Source organism: Delphinapterus leucas, chromosome 2 (genome assembly GCF_059928025.1).
Source record: "Delphinapterus leucas isolate spDelLeu-1000000601 "Yukka" chromosome 2, BTC_Dleu_Yukka2, whole genome shotgun sequence".
NCBI classification, from domain to species: domain Eukaryota; kingdom Metazoa; phylum Chordata; class Mammalia; order Artiodactyla; family Monodontidae; genus Delphinapterus; species Delphinapterus leucas.
Genome location: NC_143130.1, coordinates 70,856,965 through 70,879,321, shown reverse-complemented (window position 1 = coordinate 70,879,321; position 22,357 = coordinate 70,856,965). Strand labels below are relative to the sequence as shown.

The window sequence follows — 22,357 nt, the reverse complement described above, 5'->3', positions numbered from 1 at the left end:
GAAAATTCCTTTTCTGTGAATAAAAGACTAATTAGTCACCTAAATAAAAGACCCAAAGATATACTTTTTTTTCCAGTGAGAATTACATTAAAATAATTATTCTCAAAGAACTTTAGACTCCTTTGAAGATATAAAATGTTAGTAGGCAGTTTTGTTCTTCTGGCATGGAAGTTTCATTGTTTCTTTGTTTCAGCGAAAGACAGGGTTGAATATAAAAATCATGCAGGATCCTGAAAACATCCACCACAGAGCTGCTGTAAATGCGACCTATGGAATCAGTTTGCCATATATTAATCAGAGAAAAGCATGTGTAAGTAATGAGTTGTTTTAATGAGCTCTTTTTTTTTTTTAGAGTTAAAAGTCATTTATTAGTCGTGTAAGATACAATGTAGATTTTAAGTGAAAATTTGGATCCTATTGTCCTTAGAATTTTTTGGAGATGAAGTGGAGTGGCTTTCATTCTGTTTGTAATTAGAAATGATGAAGAAAATGTAAACCTCTTTTTAAGAGATCTATTTATAGCTCATTCAAATTTTTCTGTTTTATCTGATATCCCTAAATAAGCTAGTACCATAATTTTAACAAGAGAAAGTAATTTAACAACAAAAAGAATACAGAGATGTTAAATATTTTATTTCTTGTACAGGCTTCTCCTAGAAAAAGCAAAAGAAAACAACAGCAAAGCATGAGCTTCAATGGTGTATACTCACACAATATGCAAAATTTTGAGAACATTATTCTAAATCTGAAGAAAGTAGGGATTAATCCTTTATGTCAGCAAAATGATGAGAAGGAAAAATAATGACACGGAGACTGACATTAAGGGATCTCAGAGTCTGTGCCTATTTTTGCCATTGACTTGCTGCTGAGTGTCCCAAAGCAAGGATTGTACTCTTTCTGTGTTGCAGGGTTTTCTTAGGAGAATCAAGAGTAGTGCTTCATTTTATTTGGAAAATTATTTTATTTGAGATGATTTCTAATATTGAAAACAATTACTAAAGTGATATTTATACATTTTTAGATACATTTTTTAACCTTTGGCTTCTCTCAAAACTCTTAAATGTATCCTTCAGTGAAATCAAAACTAAAAACAAGATTAATTTTAGAATTAAATTGCAAAACCATTTCTAACCAGCATAACAGTCTGTTAGATTAATCTTCCAAATTTCCTATGTAGACATTTTCAACTGCCTACTTCATTCATGTAACCCTGAAATATATTTTTAGTTTCTTTATATGTGCTTTACGTTATTTTAACAGGGTTGGTTTAAGAGCACTTTATAGCCTAAGAAATAACCCGAAAGTTAGATATCTTTATTCCTGCTGAAACTTTATTTAAAATGTCACTGTGAATAATGTGAAAAGGTTTTTATCTGCTTCCCGTGAGCCCAAAGCCCTTGAAATAAAAATATTATTTCTCTGGCCGTACAGACAGAAGCAGATTTCTCTTTTGTTGTTGTTGGTTTTCCCCTTCAATCTAGAATTAATATTGGCTTAGCTGGTGGAGCGCTGAGGCTTTGTAGCCCAAGGCAACTGCAGCATTTCATGCAAACTTTTTCTGATGAGTATTGAAGTTTAAAAAGGCATACCTCTAGGTTTAGGGGGATTAAGCTTTGCTTTAATGAATCTGAGTAAAGATTCTGACATAAATAGGGAATTCAAAATTTTATCTGAAATTTGGAGCAGAATCTTAGTTATTTATTATATATTTTTTCAAATTCCCAAATAGGATGAATTCCTTGGATATTGTACCCCTGTCCTTTGAACACAGAGGATTTGGGAAAGCACTTGGCCTTGTATGACATAGATAATGTATACTCATTTATTGTATTTAAGATCCGTTTTTCCCCATGAAAGTTGACTCCATAAAAATCTATACCAGAGCACTGTAAAATGTATGTACATTATGTACATCTTGCCCAAACTATTGGCATTTCAATCAAAATAGTTGACCCTATCATTTTATGTTGATATATGTATATATGATGGTACTAAGTGAAAAACATGTTTTCATTTTAGATTTGTAAAACAAGCATTGTGCAAAAAATCCTGTGAAAGAAATATTCCAGTGTTTGGCTTTAAACAATCATGTGGAATATTTGGGAATAAATACAGTTGTGATTTACCACTTATAAAAATGTTTTTGAAAGCACTTGCCCAAACTGAAGCAATGTGTCTAGTGTTGTGATGTACAGTTAATTAGAAAAGCAGCATCAGGGCTAATTGCTTTTTATAGCCACTCTAAACACTCAAAGGGGATTATTATTTAGCTGCTGAGGGCCATGTGTTTCCTTACTTCTTATGAAACTTGAACAGCTTGTCTAAAGCCTGTAAATAACCTTAGACATTTTTGACAGTGAAAATTTGAATTTGTTGCTAATTTACATTACTAGTTCTCAGAAACTGGTATTTTCTCCATTTTATGAATAGGTGTATCCTTTCTGACAATATGGGCTTATGCAAAGATTTTAGTGCATTGAAAACACAGATACTACACACACACACACACACACACACACACACACACCACAAAACTGCCTTCAGAATTGTATATCCTGTAACTCTGTTGTGTAAAAGCAATTTACAAAAAAAAGTATTAAAAGTGAAAGTCACTGATTTTTTCAGTATCTTACATCTGCCAAATGAGAAACAAAAACAAAAACCCTCTAACATGTTCTTGAGTAGAGCCTTATAGGTTTGGATAGACAAGAAGAAATCTCTGATACATTCATACTTACTCACTGACATTTAGTTCCAGTTAGACTTTCTAATGCAACGCGTTAAAAGAGCTACAGAAAATTTGACTTTGATTTATTTTTTTTAAATAAGGAGGGTTTCTTAAAAGGCTTGAAACATGTATCTGTTACCATGAATTTTAAAAGAACGATTATGAATGCATAATAAAAAAGCCAAACGAAACATTGCTCTGAATTGCTGCACAAATAACTCTGATTATAACTGTTATGACCTAGAAAAGAATCATAAGAACATTTTTCTTTTTAGCAACATATGAGTTGCTATAGAATTATACCAGTTCTTTGGTCCCACTTTCCAAATAAATAAATATATAATGCAATGTAAACTTAGAATCTTTTATTTATTCATGAGGTTGAATTTAATACTTTTATGATTTCTAGATTTTATGAGTCATACGTTATGCAACGTTTTTCACTAACTTAGTTGGGTAGCAACCATACTTCACAAATCATAGTTTCAGTCTTTACTGTTTCACTTGGGGTGTACATAGTAATCTCTCTCACTGAAAGCGCATTCATTTCTGAAGTGATAAAGTAATGGAAAGTGAGGCAATTGTGTTAGTGTCAAATGCTGAGAAGAAGCACCAGAAGTAAGAGGTGGGGGTAAGTAGCAAAGGGGGAGAAAGAAGGACGATTTCACAACATGATTGTGTTTTAAGCCCATGCATATGGCCACAATTACAGTCACAACATAATTTGGCAACAGTAGCAGAATTAGATTTAAACAAATTGATGTTACACTGCAGTAATTCAGAACGAGCTTGTTGCATTTATAAACCATAACAAGAAGCAGAGTGAATTAATAAACGCTTCTTGTCACTAAAAATAAAAAAGGGAATAATTGCTGAGATGGAGTTAACAGATGACTTAGTCAGCATCCTTTCAGCCTAGATATGGGAAAGTGAAGGTCACCCCCATCTTGGATGACAAAGAGGGAACATTTTGTTGGTAAACAAATTAATCTTTTGAAAGGTCGCCATTTGTTTTAAGTTTTTATCCAGTTCTTGTCATCTGGAATCAGAAACTGTCATTTCACTAGGCAGGGGTGCAGCTGAAGCAGACAAAGCTGCTTCTGTACATATCAGCATTCCTTGACAAAACCCGGTGCCTGATTGTGATGCTATGGGCTGCTGGTTTACAGCTGTCTCCGGACAAGAATGGAGGCCCACCCCTGAATTCCAATAAGATGGGCCTGCATATTCCGCCTGCTGTAAGCTGGCCCTCTGCCCACAAGTAAAATGTATTGCAGTTCAAGCCAGCAATTATCTCTTTTACTTCCTTCTGTGCTGCTTCTGTTGCTTTTTTCCAAAAACAGATGTATATGTATATGTATAACTGATTCACTTTGTTATAAAGCAGAAACTAACACACCATTGTAAAGCAATTATACTCCAATAAAGATGTTAAAAAAAAGAACAAAAAAACCCAGATGTGGGTATTCACTCAAGTTCTGCATCTATTCTTTCTCACACCCGCCAGGGCAGAATTTTGACAGAGGTAGGGTTTGAGGGAGCCAGCAGACAACAATCAGACAGAATTTCTCTGAGGACAGTTTAAAAAGAAAATGTTGATTTTCCAGGAAATGCAGAGTCAGCATCTTGGTCCCCCTCCCTTTCCCCAGGAGCATTTGGTAAATTAAATTAGTTGAACAAAAGGAAATAGTTTAAAGTCATTCAGAAATGCCATATCTTATTTATGACACATAGTCATTACCCAAGGACTGTGATGGCATGTACCACATCCCTGTTTCTGTCATTAAAGGGAGCTTTCTCCTCAGGTTGTCTTGAAAGAGTTTTCAAGAAGACAGTGACTTTTCATGTTCTTCTTGACTATAGCCTACTCCACCAACGTGGTGGCAGTAGAAGTGGTGTACTGCCTTTGGACGTTGTCACTATTGAGAATTTTAGTTCTGCTTTGGTTTGGAGTGCTGGGAAAGCTGAAGAAAATGATATGTCATTGGCTCATGTCCGGTTCTCTCACAAAAGCCCATGTGGGAGTGGGGAGAGGCAATCAGAGGCCATACCTTCATCACAAACATTCTCTAACTTCTTCAGAATGCTGTATTTCTCGAGTTTCTGTGCTGAGATCCTCTATGCGTTCCCAAACCAACTCCATGCCAAACTCCAACCACTTTTTAGCTGGGAGCATCATGATTCTGGGTCAGACTGCCTGGTGTGGACTCTAACTAGAAAGGGAACCTCCCCAAAACGGCCTCCATTTCCTCATGTGTACAATGTCCATAATAAGAGTATCTCATAGGATTATATTGAGATTTAAATGAGATAATTCAAACCACTTAGCAAAGGTCCTGGTACAAATAAGTGGTCTAAAAATATTAGTTATGACTACTGGCAATCTTCACATATTGTATTATGCCATGTTTTATACAGTCATTTAAAACTTACATTATTGTAGGGGTCGAGGGGGAAAACCATAGTATTACTGAGGTCCCTTCCAGGGATTCTATTTAATATTTCACGTGATGATGCCCTCTTTCCCATACTGATATGAGGACAGGGACCTTGTTGTCTGCACTGTTTGTCTGTTTTTCACATCGTCCACTGCAGCAAGCAGTGTTTTGCACATAATAGAAGAGGACTAATTGGTCTCATCCATCCAGTCCCTGCACTGAAGCTATGTTACCTGATGCCAAGTCTAGAAGTGAAGTAGTGGTTTTGCTGGCTCCCAGCAGGCACAGGGCACCTTCCCACTGGGCCATCTGATGGAGTTTACCTAGGGAAACATCCTTGCTCCTGGATTCTTGTAACAGCCTGGCCACCAACTAGCTGTTCCTAGGGGCCAGTTACTCTAGCTCGCTCGTTCTCATTTTCCTGGTTTATAAAATGGCGAGGCTAGATGGGAGGCAGTCTGGGGTGATAGGAAGGGCTTGGAATTGAATGGATCAGAGTTTGGGTCCTACCTGCCATTTTTCCAGTTGTGTACCCCGAGGTAAGCAAATTAACATCTCAGGTCCTCCGTTTCCTCTTCTGTAACATCAGAATAATGGTGTCTACTAGGCAAGGGTGTTATGGGGATTATAGATAACATATTGACATTGCTGGAACATAATAGGTGCCTAATAATGTTCCTGTCTTTCTGAAAAATTAATGAATATTAAAAATCTCATACTTATCCCTTTTTTACACCTTTGTGTGCAGAAAAGGATCTGATTTGGCTCCTTTCACACTCCAGTGTAAATGAGTAATAAGGTTTAATGCTTTGGTTTTCAAATTGTCATGGAGAGCTCCAATAAGCTTCAGGGAGCCTGCAAGCATTTAATTCATATTTCATTTTTATGATAAATATTTAAGCAATTTGAAGTGTAATAAACTATAATACATACATACCTAAGTTTGATACCAAATTTTAATGCATTAGATACCATCAATGCATTAATTTGTGCTATTTGGTTAACTCCACGAGCACATGGACGCACACACATGTATGTGTGTGTATGTGTGTGTGTGTGTGTGTGCATGCACGCATTTGAATTTCTTATAAGGGCGTTTTTTAATTAGATAGGGTTTATCTGTGTACTAGTCATATTTTGAAATGCACATCTGCTCATATACACTCCTATAATAATCACACAGGACAAATAAGTGAAAATTAAATGAGCTAATACATGTCAAGGTCTTAAAGCAGTGCCTAGCCCCGGGTAAGCATGTCATTAACATTAGCTGGTATTAGTATTACATACACCACCTGTGTGCTCCCAGCCATTAAAAGCCAGACAAGCACTCTGGTACACATGTTTGGCACGGCATAATAGTCAACTGTACAATTATAATAATGCATGTTGCATCATGATAATATATAGCATTATAAATTGTTTCATCGCTCATTTTAATTTTGAGTTGGGTCTTATCTGATTCAAAATGTGCTATACGATCTTCATTTGGCATTGCAGGGTTGCAATGTTACTTGGTTTACATCTGCAGATAAAAGGTCAGCAATGAAACATCATCTTAAAATTTTGGATTCATTGTGCAAAACAAATTTAGACTGTTTTGAAACTGAGTGGATATCTGAAAAAGAAGGGTGCTGAGATATTTGAAAATAAATTTAAATGGGACATGATGAACATGTTAAAATGGTATATGGGACATTTGAAAAGTACTTTTGGTCATTCAACTCTTCAGTAATAATAGCCCTCATTAAGTATGCCAGACACTGTATTAAGTGCTTTATGTACACTATCTTACTTAACCTTTACACCTATAAAATACATGCTCTTTTTATAATAATTTTACACATGAGGAAACTGAGACTAAGATTAAGCTACTTGCCTAAGGTTACGAAGTAAGTAAGGAATTCAGGATTCAAATGGTTTACTAATCTTGTCAAATTTCCCCAAATTAAGTACTAATCCTTAATTACTAAGTAATATGAACAGTTGATAAATATTATTAGTGATTCTACTCTGAAACAAAAATTCCTACTAGTCTTCAAACTTCTGGATCATTTTAATTGAAGAAAATCCTGAGATTATAAGTGCCATAACAAACTGTTAGCTACAAATTACTTATCTATTTAGGTCAGGATTTTCTCCATCTTGTGCACGTAAAATATAATACAGAAATAAGGTGTATGCTCTGATGGATGTAAGGTTGCAGCTATTATCTATAGCTCTTGATGTCATAATTTGCCTTTATCAAAATACCCTCTTTCCAATGTTGATTTATATATGAATACATATAAATATATATGAATTCTTATTTATATATAATACAACATGTAACATTATACTAAATTTGTATAAAACTTGCATTTATTTACATATCAGCATTCTATTTAAGAATGCATCTGGGGCTTCCCTGGTGGCGCAGTGGTTGAGAGTCCACCTGCTGATGCAGGGGACACGGGTTCGTGCCCTGGTCCGGGAGGATCCCACATACTGCAGAGCAGCTAGGCCCGTGAGCCATGGCCGCTGAGCCTGCGCATCCGGAGCCTGTGCTCCGCAATGGGAGAGGCCACAGCAGTGAGAGGCCCATGTACCGCAAATAAATAAATAATGCATCTGAAAAATAGATTCTACTGCTAAAAATAAATATGAAAATCTTTGGCATAGAGAATTACCTCTCCCATGGGTTTTTGCTTTTTATCAAGAGTAAATCCTCTATTTAATTAAACCAAAGGAGTTAGACTCTATTAAGGGATTTCAAGCATGAGTGAACAGGGAGAAGAGGGATTTGGGGGATGCAGGAAGAGAGCCTTTGCGTTGCCCTGGACTCATTCCAGGTCAGCAGCCACCTGCTAACTAGCCAGCCCTGCTCCCTGATGTGATCCAATGTCTTTGCATTTTGTGACTTGGGCTTTGGACTTGAGATTTTGTTGTTGTTATTGTTTTTGTTTGTTTGTTTGTTTGTTTGTTTTTGCGGTACGTGGGCCTCTCTCACTGTTGTGGCCTCTCCCGTTGCAGAGCACAGGCTCCGGACGTGCAGGCTCAGTGGCCATGGCTCACGGGCCCAGCCGCTCCGCGGCACGTGGGATCTTCCCAGATCGGGGCATGAACCTGTGTCCCCTGCATCGGCAGGCGGACTCTCAACCACTGCGCCACCAGGGAAGCCCTGGACTTGAGTTTTGATATCTGTTTGACTCCGTACTAAGAGGCTGTGTTTCTAACCTTATGATTTCACTTTGAAAAGCTAAAAATTAGGTAGATGGAGGAGCCTGAGTCAGCGCTATGATAGGTTTAAGACACAAGGGGTCCATGGATAGAAATGTATTTCAGTATAATTGGTTTCCAGTGTATATTATTTTATGCATTTATAATAACATTATTCTCAGAAAGGATCCATAGCCTTCACCAGACTGCCAAAGAGGTTCATGAAACGCCCCCCCCCGCAAAAGTTAGAACTCTCTGCGATAGATCTTTTCTTACACACAAACACCAAGCGTGGGGCAAAGTGTGCATCAGAACAGAGAAGAATCCTAAAAACTGTATTCTTTATGGATGAAAGAGCCACTTCTTAGTTGATGGTGCAGGAAACCCACCAAAAAAAGTGGCTATATCTAGATTGCCATTCATATTTTCATGAGTTGTATCTTCATGAGTGAAGATATAAAACTTCATGTTTTTGTCTACTGTTGCTTTTTTTTATTGCAAGGAGGAAAGTGGTAATGCTTGCAATATTACAGTAAGTGCTCTGTTTAAAATGAAGCGAAGGAAAAATACTACAGCAAGTAGCGCAACAGCATTAGCCACAAGAGAAACGGGCCTAATAGAATTGTTTTTATCATGGCCCAGTTTAATTATCTACTGAGAGGTACTTGAGATGAATAAATACTATTGCTGTGTTCTCCAATATTCTAACCCACTGTACCTTAAACTGTACTTGAATTCAAATATACGTTCCTAGCCTTTTAAAACTTCTTTGGTAGAAGAGAAGTACCCACAGTCTAGAGTGATCCACCCTATACCTTCTTTAAAAGCACAGCTTCTGAATCAGAATGTGTAATGTGAGCCCAGGAGATATTTATTTGGAGGAGATCTGTAAAGACTGTAAAGTTGGGATGATATGCCACCAAAATGCTCCATTTATATAGCCTTGTAATTTCCATCTCTATCTTCAATGATAGTCTGAATACATTTGTTTATGGTTGGTAACTAAGAGGTCTGAAAGCAACCATGCACACAGTTAGTGGAAAGAACCATAGACTGAGAGAAGAGTCAGAGGACTTGGGTGCTAATCCTGCCTCTGCTGCTATAAGTCAAGTTACCACAGGTACATCACTTAGCCTCTAAAGACTGAGATTCCTCGTCTGTATGCTGAGAAGACAAATTGGCTTATTCAGAGTCATCATTACAGCCACAGCCCCAATGGTGTGACTCCCAGATTAAAGTGCCTCCTTTGCTGCCTTATGGGACCGCCAGTCTCTCAGGGCAGACAAAGTAGTGGTCAGTATAACTGATGGATGGAGGCAAGCTTTAAGATAGGCCTTAGTGGAACTGATGGGCATGGCTGAAAGCAGAGGCGGCATGTATTTTAACCACTGGAAGCAACAGAAGCAAAGGCAGAGATGGAGAATAATGAAAGTAATGGAGGATGGTTAGAGCTTTGCCTAATCATGTTGAATTTTTATAAAGGAAGAAACAACAAGATGTGGTTCGATGTGTAGAGCCAATTGATGGGTGCCCTTGAATGGGCCACTGAAATCTAATTGTGTGACCTCAGTCTAGATCATAAAGAGAAGGGCTTAAGGCAGACAGTTTCTGAGATTACATCACTTCTCCAGATGCTTTAACCGAAGGGCAGCTTGAGAATTCTCCTGAACAACCTCTCTCCCTTGATGTCCTCATTGGTTATTTCTTTTTTTTACGTATTATTTATTTATTTTTGGGCGTGTTGGGTCTTTGTTGCTGCGCACGGGCTTTCTCTAGTTGTGGAGAGCAGGGGCTACTCGTCGTTGCGGTGCGCGGGCTTCTCATTGCGGTGGCTTCTCTTGTTGCGGAGCACGGGCTGTAGAGCACAGGCTCAGTAGTTGTGGCACACGGGCTTAGCTGCTCCGAGACATGTGGGATCTTCCCAGACCAGGGCTTGAACCCGTGTCCCCTGCATTAGCAGGCGGATTCTTAACCACTGTGCCACCAGGGAAGCCCTTCCTCATTGGTTATTAAACTTTATTTCCTCTCCCTTTGGGTACAAAGATTTCTTGAATAGCGCTATCTGCTGAACTTGTTAGAAGTTCATGAAACTGCCTAATTAGAGTTCTATAGGCAGCACCTCACCCTATACATAAAACTCTCTGTCCCTTTCATATGAATGGCCACTCAGAGCTGGCCAGTCTAGCTGGATGGCTATTTCCTCTTAAGCTCTCTTTCTGTCCTAATGCTGAATACCCCACTGCTGCCTAGGTTTCTACCGGTTACTCCATCCCTAATCCCCACCCTGTTTTACCTTTTCCTCCAACGTTGGTCAAAAGCAGATTTTGTTTGGGACAAGAGTTGTGGAGAGAGAAGGATAAAGAATAGGAGTGGGGCTTCCCTGGTGGCGCAGTGGTTGAGAGTTCGCCTGCCGATGCAGGCGACGCGGGTTCGTGCCCCTGTCCGGGATCCCACGTGCCGCTGAGCGTCTGGGCCCGTGAGCCATGGCTGCTGAGCCTGCGCGTACGGAGCCTGTGCTCCGCAGCAGGAGAGGCCACAACAGTAAGAGGCCCGCGTATCGCAAAAAAAAAAAAAAGAATAGGAGCGGTCGATTCCTTGCAAACATTTGCTGCCCTTCTCTTCCCCTTCTGCCCCCACACCACCCACTTCCTCTCTGTCAATTACCAGCCTCAGCACCCCTCCCCCAATCCCAGCCTCTCACCAACTCCCTATGGTCCCATCTACTCGTGCAAACAAGTGCCCAGGAGACTATCTTAACCCAAGTGTTTCCTGAAATATGGGTGTCTCCAAATTTATCATCTGTTTATACTAAATGGTGTTCGATAGGCTTTTTCCTTCCTGACTTTCCCCCTCTTTTGGAAGGAGTAAAAACCCTAAGAAACTCTCCAAAGTGTTCTTATTTAGAACAGGAATCACAAAAGTAAGTCCTCTTAGGCCAGGCAGGTGATAACTGATTGAAATGACCAGGTGTAAGAGCTGGGACTCTGAACTGAGGAGACAGGACCTCCCTACAGGAAACAGATGCCTCAGCTCTAATCTTTTGGCTGGGTTTTCATAAGAAGCTGGAAACTCATATTCACATTTTTGGTGGAATCTCCCGATTTTTAAATATTCGCTCAGATGATTTTAAAAACCCTATGCTGGGACTTCCCTGGTGGAGCAGTGGTCAAGAATCCACCCACCGGGCTTCCCTGGTAGCGCAGTGGTTGGGAGTCCGCCTGCCGATGCAGGGGACGTGGGTTCGTGCCCTGGTCCAGGGGGATCCCGCATGCTGCAGAGCGGCTGGGCCCGTGAGCCATGGCCGCTGGGCCTGCACGTCCGGAAAAAGAATCCACCTGCCAATGCAGGGGACACGGGTTCAATCCCTGGTCCAGGAAGATCCCACATGCTGCAGATCAACTGAGCCCGTGCGCCACAACTACTGAACCTGCTCTCTAGAGCCCAAGAGCCACAACTACTGAGCCCATGTGCCACAACTACTGAAGCCACATGCCTAGAGCCTGTGCTCCACAACAAGTGAAGCCACCGCAATGAGAGGCCCGCGCACCGCAATGAAGAGTAGCCCCCCGCTCGCAGCAACTAGAGAAAGCCTGCAAGCAGCAACGAAAACCCAACGCAGCCAAAAATAAATAAATAAAATAAAGTTATAGTAAATAAATAAATAAATAAAAACCCTATGTGGTCAAAGAAAGTAGTCTCCAGGCTATACCTGTCTTGCAGGTCAGCAATTTGCATCTCAGAGCCCCGCTGAAGTGCTATTACTTTGGTGCAGTTCAGGGTATAATGCTCGACTTTGTAGGATTAGAGATTGATTTTGTCAGAGTCGATCAATCTCTTGGGTGCAGCTGGACTCACAAGAGGCTGATGTACAAACTGGAACGCCACTTTATTTATTCTAAGGAGAGCTATAATGGCCAAACAGACCTGAATGTTCAAGTCAGTCTGATCTGATGAGCATATTGTATCCTTATTACAAAGCTACACAGAAAGCCCAGTTAGAAGCCTGCTTAGTGAACAGGGAAACTGACTAAGGGTAATTAGTTGGATGATCTTCATGGTGAGCAGCATCACACATTTATAGTCTGATGCATCCATCTGTGAAGCTACTTCTGCCAAAGGGATATGAATACATCCTTGGGAAGTGAGTGCTTTAGGGGCACTGAGAAATTCTGACTCTCTGATTCAACATTTTATAATAAATAGCTACTGTCTGCTTGGACTTGACTATGAATTATGTTGCACCGTGCTGAGCTGCTTATATCCACAACCACATTTATCCCTGTGGGATGAATGATATTACCCCATCTTACTGATTAAAAAAAACTACGGGGCTTCCCTGGTGGTGCAGTGGTTGAGAGTCTGCCTGCCGATGCAGGGGACACGGGTTCGTGACCCGGTCCGTGAAGATCCCACATGCCGCGGAGTGGCTGGGCCCGTGAGCCATGGCCACTGAGCCTGCGCGTCTGGAGCCTGTGCTCCGCAACAGGAGATGCCACAGCAGTGAGAGGCCTGTGTACCGCAAAAAACAAACAAAAAAAAAAAACAAAAAAACCCCAAAAACCTACGGCTAAGAGGAATTAAGTTACTTGCTCCAGTCTTATAATTAGTAAGTGGTAGGGCCCAGATTCAAATCCAGGCCTATCTGATATTAGAGCCTGTGTTCTTAACCAATGCCTTCCTCTTTGCTAATTTCCTAGTATAAAAGACCACTCACCTTCAGCTGACGTCTTGTTTCTTTGATGACACTAAATAGACTACATTCCTATTCGGGGCCTGGGTCTTTTAAATCAACTTCTACATGGAGTTGGCCACATTGATCATTTATTTATTTTTCTGGTTTCACACTCAGAGTTGGGAACAGGGGTGGGGGAACCTATCTTCTTGTCACTACTCTAAACTTCCTACCCAAGTAATTGTACTACCCAGAGGAGGAAAGAATCCCTGGCTGGAAGAAACAGGATGCATATGGAAGAAAAAGAGAAAAATAAGAAAGGAGGTGAGAAGGAACCAGCCCATAAAAAGAAGTATTCTTGGGGGATTTCTTGACGAGAAACCCTGTGCTTCCCTTATCTCCCCATGTTTCCCAAGCCACCAGAGCCATGAGAGGAAAAGAATTCTCCTTTCCCCACGCCTTGCTGGTGAGAGACCCAGAAATGTCCAGTCATTAGGTTCAGTTGTACTAATATCTCACGTGAGTTTGCCGGGGGATCTTACCAGCTTGTTTAAGATGTTTCTAAGAAAACTCTTCTCTGAGTTTCAAAATACCCTCTTCCATCTTTAACTTAAAGGGGCCCATCCTTATGGAAGGTTATCAGGAGAAGCTGTAAAGTGAAAACAGGCAATCACCCCAGAGAGGTAGCTGACTACCAAGAAACTATTGTCCCAACATCCTCTTCTCCATCCATGTAAAGATGCACTTGATACCTAATACTGGATTCATTCAATATAACCACAATTTAGGGGGAAAGAGGATTGACTCTTTCAGTGAAGGATTTTCAAAACTGTAACCTTCTCATTATGGAATTATCATTTCATTGAAAACACTGAAATTCCAGGGGAAGTACCTGTCACCATCTTTCCACAGTCTTGGGTTTATTATTCCATTTACCAGTAGTTTCAAGAGTAGGACCTAGATTTTACTAGAGGGGAGGATAATTCCCCCACTAGAACCTCCATCTTCCAGCCTGGAGAATCTACAGGACACCCAGCTGTGCCACTGAGCAGAGCTGCACTCTAAGCTGAGATGTGTAACCTGCTCAGGAAACTGCACGTTAAATAATGCACTCCTGAGTCCTTCTCTGCGTTGGGCGTGGTGTTAAGCACAATACAGTTGGATTGTCTCATGTAATCCTCGCACTAACTCTACAAGTTAAGTACTATTACTACTTTCTTTTTTTTTTTTTTTTTTTTGCGGTACACGGGCCTCTCACTGTCGTGGCCCCTCCCGTAGCAGAGCACAGGCTCCGGACGCACAGGCTCAGCGGCCATGGCTCACGGGCCCAGCCGCTCCGCGGCATGTGGGATCTTCCCGGACTGGGGCACGAACCCGTGTACCCTGCATCGGCAGGCGGACTCTCAACCACTGCGCCACCAGGGAAGCCCACTATTTTCATTTGATATTTGGGGAAACTGAGGCAAAGGTGGTTAAATAACTTACCCAAAGTCACACAACTAAAGGTCAAAGGGTCATAATTCAAACTCACCCAGTCTGACTTCCAAGTTGGCATTCTTAATCCTTATTCCACCTTATTCCATCCTTAATCCACCTCCAGGTAGCTTTGAGGATGGTGATTTTAACCTGCATCTGAGGGGCAGAGCTGGGACCCTGCCAATAATTACTTCCTTGATGACCAAGAAATTTGTGGAGAAATTTCTCTACCTTGATCTGGGAATAGAAGTAAAAGATCAAACTACTTAGTGAGAAGCTACATTAACACAAGGATTAGAACAATAAGAGGAGATGGTACTTTTTTTCCCTAGCTGTACTGAAATATAATTGACATATAATATTGTGTAAATTTAAGGTGTACAATGTGATGATTAGATACATGATTATGTATTTAATGATTATGACAATAAGGTTAGTTAACACTTCTATCACCTCATATAATTACCTTTTGTGTGAGTGTGTGTGTGGTAAGAACATTTAAGATCTACTCTCTAGAGCTGGTACTTTTAGCATGGAAACTCCCCCCAACTAGATTGTAAACCCCTTTGAGGGCAGGGACCATATTTCCAACATCAAGCATAGTGCCCAATCTGGTCAGAATCCAACGAAAATTTACTCTTGATGTGTGTATGTGGTTAATGACTTTGAGTAACAAGTTCTTAAGGAATTGTATAATTGAGTTAGGCTATGTCAAGTTAAGTAATGAAATACCATGTACCTCATTTGACTACATTTGTAGAGCTCTCCTCTTTCGGGCCATAAAAATGTCTTCCCAGATCTCTTCAGGTAGAATTAATTTTCTCATTCCTAGGTTATCGTTGCATGCTTTAAAGTCTTTACATGAATTTACTGAGCAATGTCAAAGAACAGTTGAATAAATAAAATATATATCATACTCCTGAAAAGGAAAAACGATTATAATAAAAATGCCAGTTCTTTACAAATTAATCTTTATATTTAATGTAATTCCATTCAAAATTCTTATGGGTTTTATTTGGCTTGCATGGAATATTAATTCTTTTCAACTTGCCAGTGTTCATCATCTTAAAAAATAAATAGCCAAAGGCTTCATTCTTTTCCCCTAAAGAAGATTAATGAAGGTGAACTTTCCATACTTCTTATTAAAACATAGGATATAATTACAGCAATTATAGATTGGGAGTTTGGAATTGACATATACACACTGCTATATTTAAAATAGATAACCAACAAGGACCTACTGTATAGCACAGGGAACTCTGTACAGTATTCTGTAATAATCTAAATGGGAAAAGAACTTGAAAAAGAATAGATACATGTATATGTATAACTGAATCACTTTGCTGTACACCTGAAACTAACACAACATTGTTAATCAACTATTCGCCAATATAAAATTAAGAAAAATAATAATTTAAAAAATTACAACAATTATAATAGCATCCTCTGGGCACAAAAATTAACAGACAGATTAATTAATGGAATAAAAGAAACGAGCATAGATATTGACTTTAGTATAAAAAAATAAATGAAAGTGTAATAAAGGTGACACTAAGTCAGTAGGAAAGGGAGGACCTGCTAGGTAAATAGTGCTGAATCATTTGGCTAAATATTTGGGGAAAAAGCATTAAGTTAATTCTAACCTTACATTCTATACAAAAGAAAACTCCAGATGGATTAAATAAAATGTTAAAAAAAGAAAAAAAAAGAAAACCATAAAAGGGAACTATTTTTCAAGTTAGTTGAAGGAAGATTGTCACGTGGCATGCGGGATCTTAGCTCCCCGACTAGGGCTCAAATCCATGTCCCTGCAATGGCAGCTCAGAGTCCTAACCACTGGACCGCCAGGGAAGTCCTGGAAGATTTTTTTTTTAATTGAAGTGTAGTTGATTTATAATGTTGTGTTAGTTACCGAAAAGTGATTCAGTTTTTTTTATATATATATATATATATATATTCTTTTCCCTTATAGGTTATTACAAAATATTGAGTATACTTACCTGTACTATACAGTAGGTCCTTGTTGGTTATCTATTTTATATAAAGTAGTATGTATCTGTTAATCACAAGCTCCTAATCTATCTTTCCCCACACCTTCCCCTTTGGTAACCAGTTTGTTTTCTATGTCTATTCTGTTTGTTTTGTAAATAAATTCATTTGTACCATTTTTTTAGATTCCACATATAAGTGATACCATATGATATTTGTCTTTCTCTGACTTATCATTTAGTATGATAATTTCTAGGTCCATCCATGTTGTTGCAAATGGCATTATTTCATTCTTTTTTATGGCTGAGTAATATTCCATTGTGTGTGTGTGTGTGTGTGTGTGTGTGTGTGTATACCACATTTTCTTTATGCATTCATCTGTCGATGGACACTTAGGTTGCTTCCATGTCTTGGCTATTGTAAATAGTGCTGCTGTGAACATTGGGGTGTGTGTATCTTATCGAATTAGGGTTTTCTCTGGATATATGCCCAGGAGTGGGATTGCTGGATCATATGGTAACTGTGTTTTTAGTTTTTTAAGGAACCTCCATACTGTTCTCCATAATGGCTGCAACAATTTACATTCTCCCCAACAGTGTAGGAGTGTTCCCTCTTCTCCATACCCTCTCCAGCATTTTTTATTTGTAGACTTTTTGATGAAAAGGAAGATTTTTAAAAACACTGTTAGCCTCATACAATATTAACAATCCTCATTACAAGAAAAGTCCCTGTTTACGTTGGGCTCCAGTCCTGGATTTGTCACTAACTTCTCTGTGATTTTTGGGCAAATCACTTATACTCTTTGGGACTTAATTTGCTCATTTGTAAACTTAGGGCACTGGATCAAATCATCTCTAAGATATCATCCAGTTCTGACAATCCATAATTCTGATTCTGCTCAAAAATCTCTTTCCTTTGGCTCTGTTCCAAAGGAATATTGGGCATTTATGCCCATCAACATAGGACGTGTAATACAGGAAAGCAGACCAGGTGAAGCTGTTTTCTCTTTTGACTGTGGAAGTAAAATTCACAGAAGGCATTGATGTCTTCATCTTCCATTAATACATTTAATGAAGCATTTATTGACGACCTATTATATACCTGACCCTGTCCTAGTGACTTTTATGTGTTATCACTGCATACTCAGAGCATGTCAGAGAGATCATTATTCCCGTAATACTCTCAGGATTGTACAGGTTAAGATATATGACCAAGTCATGTAATTAACATGTGGCTAACTCAAAATTTAGACATGTATTTTCTTGACAGTCTGATGCGGAGTCCAGGAAAATTATTCCAAGAGAATCTGTGCAAAAAGGACAAACTCTTAATACACACACATGGTATTAAGCTGATCTAATATACTTTAAAAATCAGATTTTTTACTAAATGAATAATGTTGTAATTTTTAATGGACTTAATTTGTATTTGGGAGTCAATTCCTTCATTGACTTAAAAGCACCTGAACTAGAAGCATTCCTAGCCTGCTTTCAGGTTTGCTTAGGCATCTCTTCTGCAGACTTCACTGATACAACATAGGAATTATGGCAAAGCCCAGTGGAGTCATTGAACTAAAAGTCTCAATACTGCTCAGGAAGTGATGCCAAATTAAACAAAAAGAGTCCCAGCAGTTCTGCAGCTGCGTGCCAACCCAACTGCTAGTATGAGGTAAATGAAGACCAAACTTCATTTCACTTGTGACCCTAGCCAGTATTTAAACAAAAATGCCTAGAGACGACACACTGTTCTATAATAAGGGAATAAATATCAATAGCAAAAATAATTATAAAAAACAATAAACTACTCGCAAAGACTTTCTTAGATCTTAACTGAAAGGACTACCATTTAAACTCATCGCCTCTCATGTAGTCGCTAGTAAAGGGTGAGACAGTAGATTGTAAGCATCAATTTGTAATACATAGCCCTAGGTTTACATAAAAAAATTATATAGAAGGCAGAGGTATTCCTGTTGCTTTCCTTTCCATGTCTTGTGACAATGTTTGAGTGAAGGTGTGGTATTAATATTCACCATTATGCAAAGATCACAAGCATAAGTAACCCAAAATTTTTTTTTCTTGTATGAGATGTAATAAACATGCAGGTGAAATGCCAGTACTTTATTATTCTTTCACTTTTCTAGATTTTTTTCAATCTGGAGTGATTACTCTTCCAGTTTTTAAAAATTTCTATTGGAATGCTACACTTAATGCTACTAAATATAGAGAGACAAAATAGAACCAAAAATAGTTAGATTTTTGTCAGTCTGAATCTATCAGAAAATCCTGAGTCCATTATATTTCAAGTTCCTTTAAAGAAAAGTTTCATGTAAAATCAAGTTATCACTTATGTTTTAACTTTGCAGAATGGTCTAATAGTAACAAATTACAGCAAGTACTGTTGTTAGCTCTGTTTTAATCCTTTGATCAGTTTTTTCCAATATGTATTCCAAAGAATACTGGTTCCTTGGAATGTTAATAGGTATTCCATGAAAGGAGGGTTTTGTGGTCCTGTAAAAGTGGTGACCATGAGGTTAAATAGAGACAGGCTGACTTTCATACAACTAGGCCAGCTGCAGTCACTAACATGCTGATGTATATTAAGAATCTTTAGGAGGAGAGGGGCCAATGCCATTAGCAATGTTAGCAAAATTTCCTCAGAACTCTCTTTGCAGAACAGCTATAGAACCATATTCAAAGGAACAAACTTTGAGAAATTTTGCTTAAGGGCTGGATTTTATTTTAACTATTTTTAATGGAAAAATTTTTAGAAAACATTACATTTTTTCCATCTTCATTCACATTTTACTGGGATTTAATATTTTCTCGGGGGCTTTGGGGCATCGTAACAAACTCCACTTTCTTTTTTAATGTGATGTACTGTTCAGGGCCTGTGAGGTGTGCATATGTTTGTACCTCAGACTTCTGTGTGTTCCAAATAATATTTCTTTTGGCATCCCCTCCATGGTCATCTCTACTCACCACATTCTTTGAGTCTGCTCACAATCCCAGGGTCACTTCTGCTACTAACTACCCTTTTATTATCGTAAGACCCTTTCCAGTTCTGAGAACGGTGACCCTGTGGGTGCCTTTTCTCTTCCTCCCTCCCTCCCTCCTTTCTTCTTTCTTTCTTTTTCTCTTCCTATCTCTCTTGCCCTCTTTTCTCTTTCTTCCTTATTTCTGATGTTGGTAATTGATGCTTTCTCTTTTTCTTGATCATTCTTGCTGGGGTTTATCAATTTTATTAATCTTTTCTAAGAATCACTTTGGCTTTGTTGATTTTCTCTGTTATTTGTTTTCTATTTCATGTATTTCTCCTCTTATCTTTTTTATTCTCTTCCTTTTACTTATTTTGAGTTTATTTTACTCTTTTTTTAAGCTTTTTAAGATAGAATCTTAGATCATTGATTTTAGACCTTTCTTATTTTCTAAAATAAGCATTTAGACTGATAAGTTTCCCTCTAAGCAGTGTTTTTAGCTGCATCTCACAAATTTTGATATGTTGCATTTTCATGATCATTCAGTTCAAAATTTCTCTAATATTTTTTTCTTTGACTTGTGAGTGTGTTGTTAAATTTCCACATATTTGGGGATTTTAAATTTATTTTTAGTTTTCTCATTCTTTTTTTTTAAATTAATTAATTAATTTTATTTTTGGCTGCGTTGGGTCTTCATTGCTGCACGTGGGCTTTCTCTAGTCGTGGCGAGCGGGGGCTACTCTTCCTTGCAGTGCACAGGCTTCTCATTGCGTAGGCTTCTCTTGTTGTGGAGCTCGGGCTCTAGGTGCGTGGGCTTCAGTAGTTGTGGCTCGCAGGCTCTAGAGCACAGGCTCAGTAGTTGTGGCGTACGGGGCTTAGTTGCTCCGTGGCATGTGGGATCTTCCCCGACTCGAACCCGTGACCCCTGCATTGGCAGGTGGATTCTTAACCACTGTGCCACCAGGGAAGCCCCAGTTTTCTCATTCTTACTGAATTCTAATTTAATTCCACTGGTGACAAAGAATATACTCTATAAGATTCAAATCTTTTGAAATTGATTGAGACTTATTTTGTGGCTCAGGATATAATTTATTTTAGTGAATGTTTCATGTACACTTGAAAAGAATGTATATCTCACCATTGTTGGTTGTAGTGGTCTATAAATATCAGTTAGGTCAGGGTGGTTATTGGTGATACTCAGATTTTCTATATATATTTTTCATTATTTAGAGAATACTTAGTTTCTGTAATCAAACCCACGTTGATAAGACCTTACTTTTTTTTTTTTTGGCCATGCCACGTGGCTTGTGGGGTATTAGTTCCCCAACCAGGGACTGAACCCAGGCCCTCAGCAGTGACAGCATGGAGTCCTACCACTGGACCACCAGGGAATTCCCAAGATCTTCTATATTCTTAATGATTCTTAAAATCTATTTGTTCTACAAAGTACTGAGGGTGGAATTTAAAAATCTTCAACTCTAATCAAAGATTTGTCTATTTCTTTAGTTTTAATCATTTTTATTCCATTTTTTTGTGTTAATGTCATCAGAGGCATACATGTTTATGATTTTTATGTTTTCTCAACTAATTGAGCTTTTTATCCCTCTTTCTTTTTGATAATACTCCTTGTCTTAAAGTTTACTTTGATATTAATATAGCCACTCCTTCTTTCACTTACTGTTTACATGATATATACATCTCTTTTTTGTTGTTATTACTTCAATCTGTGTCTTTAAAACTAAAATCCATCTCATAGATAGCTTATAGTTGTATCTTGTTTTGAAAATCCAGCCTGCTAACCTCTGTTTTTTAATTAACGGTTAGTCCATTTCCATTTAATGTAAGTATTGACATGATTTGATTTAGAACGACCATTTTTCTACTTGTTTTCTATTTTTTCCAACTCTTTTTTGTCCCTTTGTTTCCTGCCTGACTTAGGATGATGTGATTTTTAAAAAAAAAATTTTTAATATTCTGTTTTATTGGCTTTTAGGTTATACCCCTTTGTATTATTTTTAGTGGTTGCCCTAGGGATTGCAGTATGCATCCTTAACTTATCAGAGTTTCCTTGGAGTTAATATTGCACCAGTTCATGTACAATGTAAGGAACTTGCAAACTATAGAATTCTATTTACCTCTCAATTCTTTGTGCTTTTGTTGTCATGTAACTTACATGTATTGTAAACTGCACAATATGTTGTATTTTTTTGCCTTAAACAGTCAATTGTCTTTAAGAGAAATTAAGAGGAGAAAAATATATAGTCTTTTATATTTACTATAGAGTTCTGAGTTTCCATCTTGCATCATTTTCTGTCAGCCTAAAAAATTTCTTTTAAGCATTTCTTGTAACACATACTGCTTATGTGTCTTCTTTTATCAAAAAAAAAAGTCTTTATATTGCCTTTATAGAGAATTTTGAGTTGCCAGGTTTTGGTTTTTGTAAATTAATGCTTTAAAGTTCCATTGTTTCTGATGAGAAGTTAGTAATCATTCAGATCATTGATTCCCTGTATATAATGCGTCTTTTTGTTTTTCTTTCTTTTCTGGCTACTTTCAAGTTTTTCTCTGTCTTTGTTCTCCAGGGGTTTGATCATGATGTGCCCATGTGCAGTTTTCTTTGTCTTCATCCTCCTTGAGATTCATTGAGCTTCTAGGATCTATAAGTTTATGTTTTCCAGAAAACTGGGGAACATTTTGGCCATTCTTTCTTTTTTTTTTTTTTTTTTTTTTTTTGGCTGTACGCAGGCCTCTCACTGTTGTGGCCTCTCCCGTTGCGGAGCACAGGCCCAGCGGCCACGGCTCACGGACCCAGCCACTCCGCGGCATGTGGGATCTTCCCGGACCGGGGCACGAACCTGCGTCCCCTGCATCGGCAGGCGGAC

At 38.6% G+C, this 22,357-nt stretch overlaps 1 protein-coding gene across 1 annotated transcript in view; it reads left to right on the top strand.

Moving 5' to 3' along the window:
- The window catches only part of IQCH (IQ motif containing H), a 212,313-nt gene that overhangs the window by 36,249 nt on the left and 153,707 nt on the right, over positions 1-22,357 (top strand). The window contains 2 exon segments of the mRNA XM_089907078.1: positions 194-310; positions 9,951-9,968. Coding sequence (XP_089763204.1) covers positions 194-310; positions 9,951-9,968 — 135 coding nt within the window.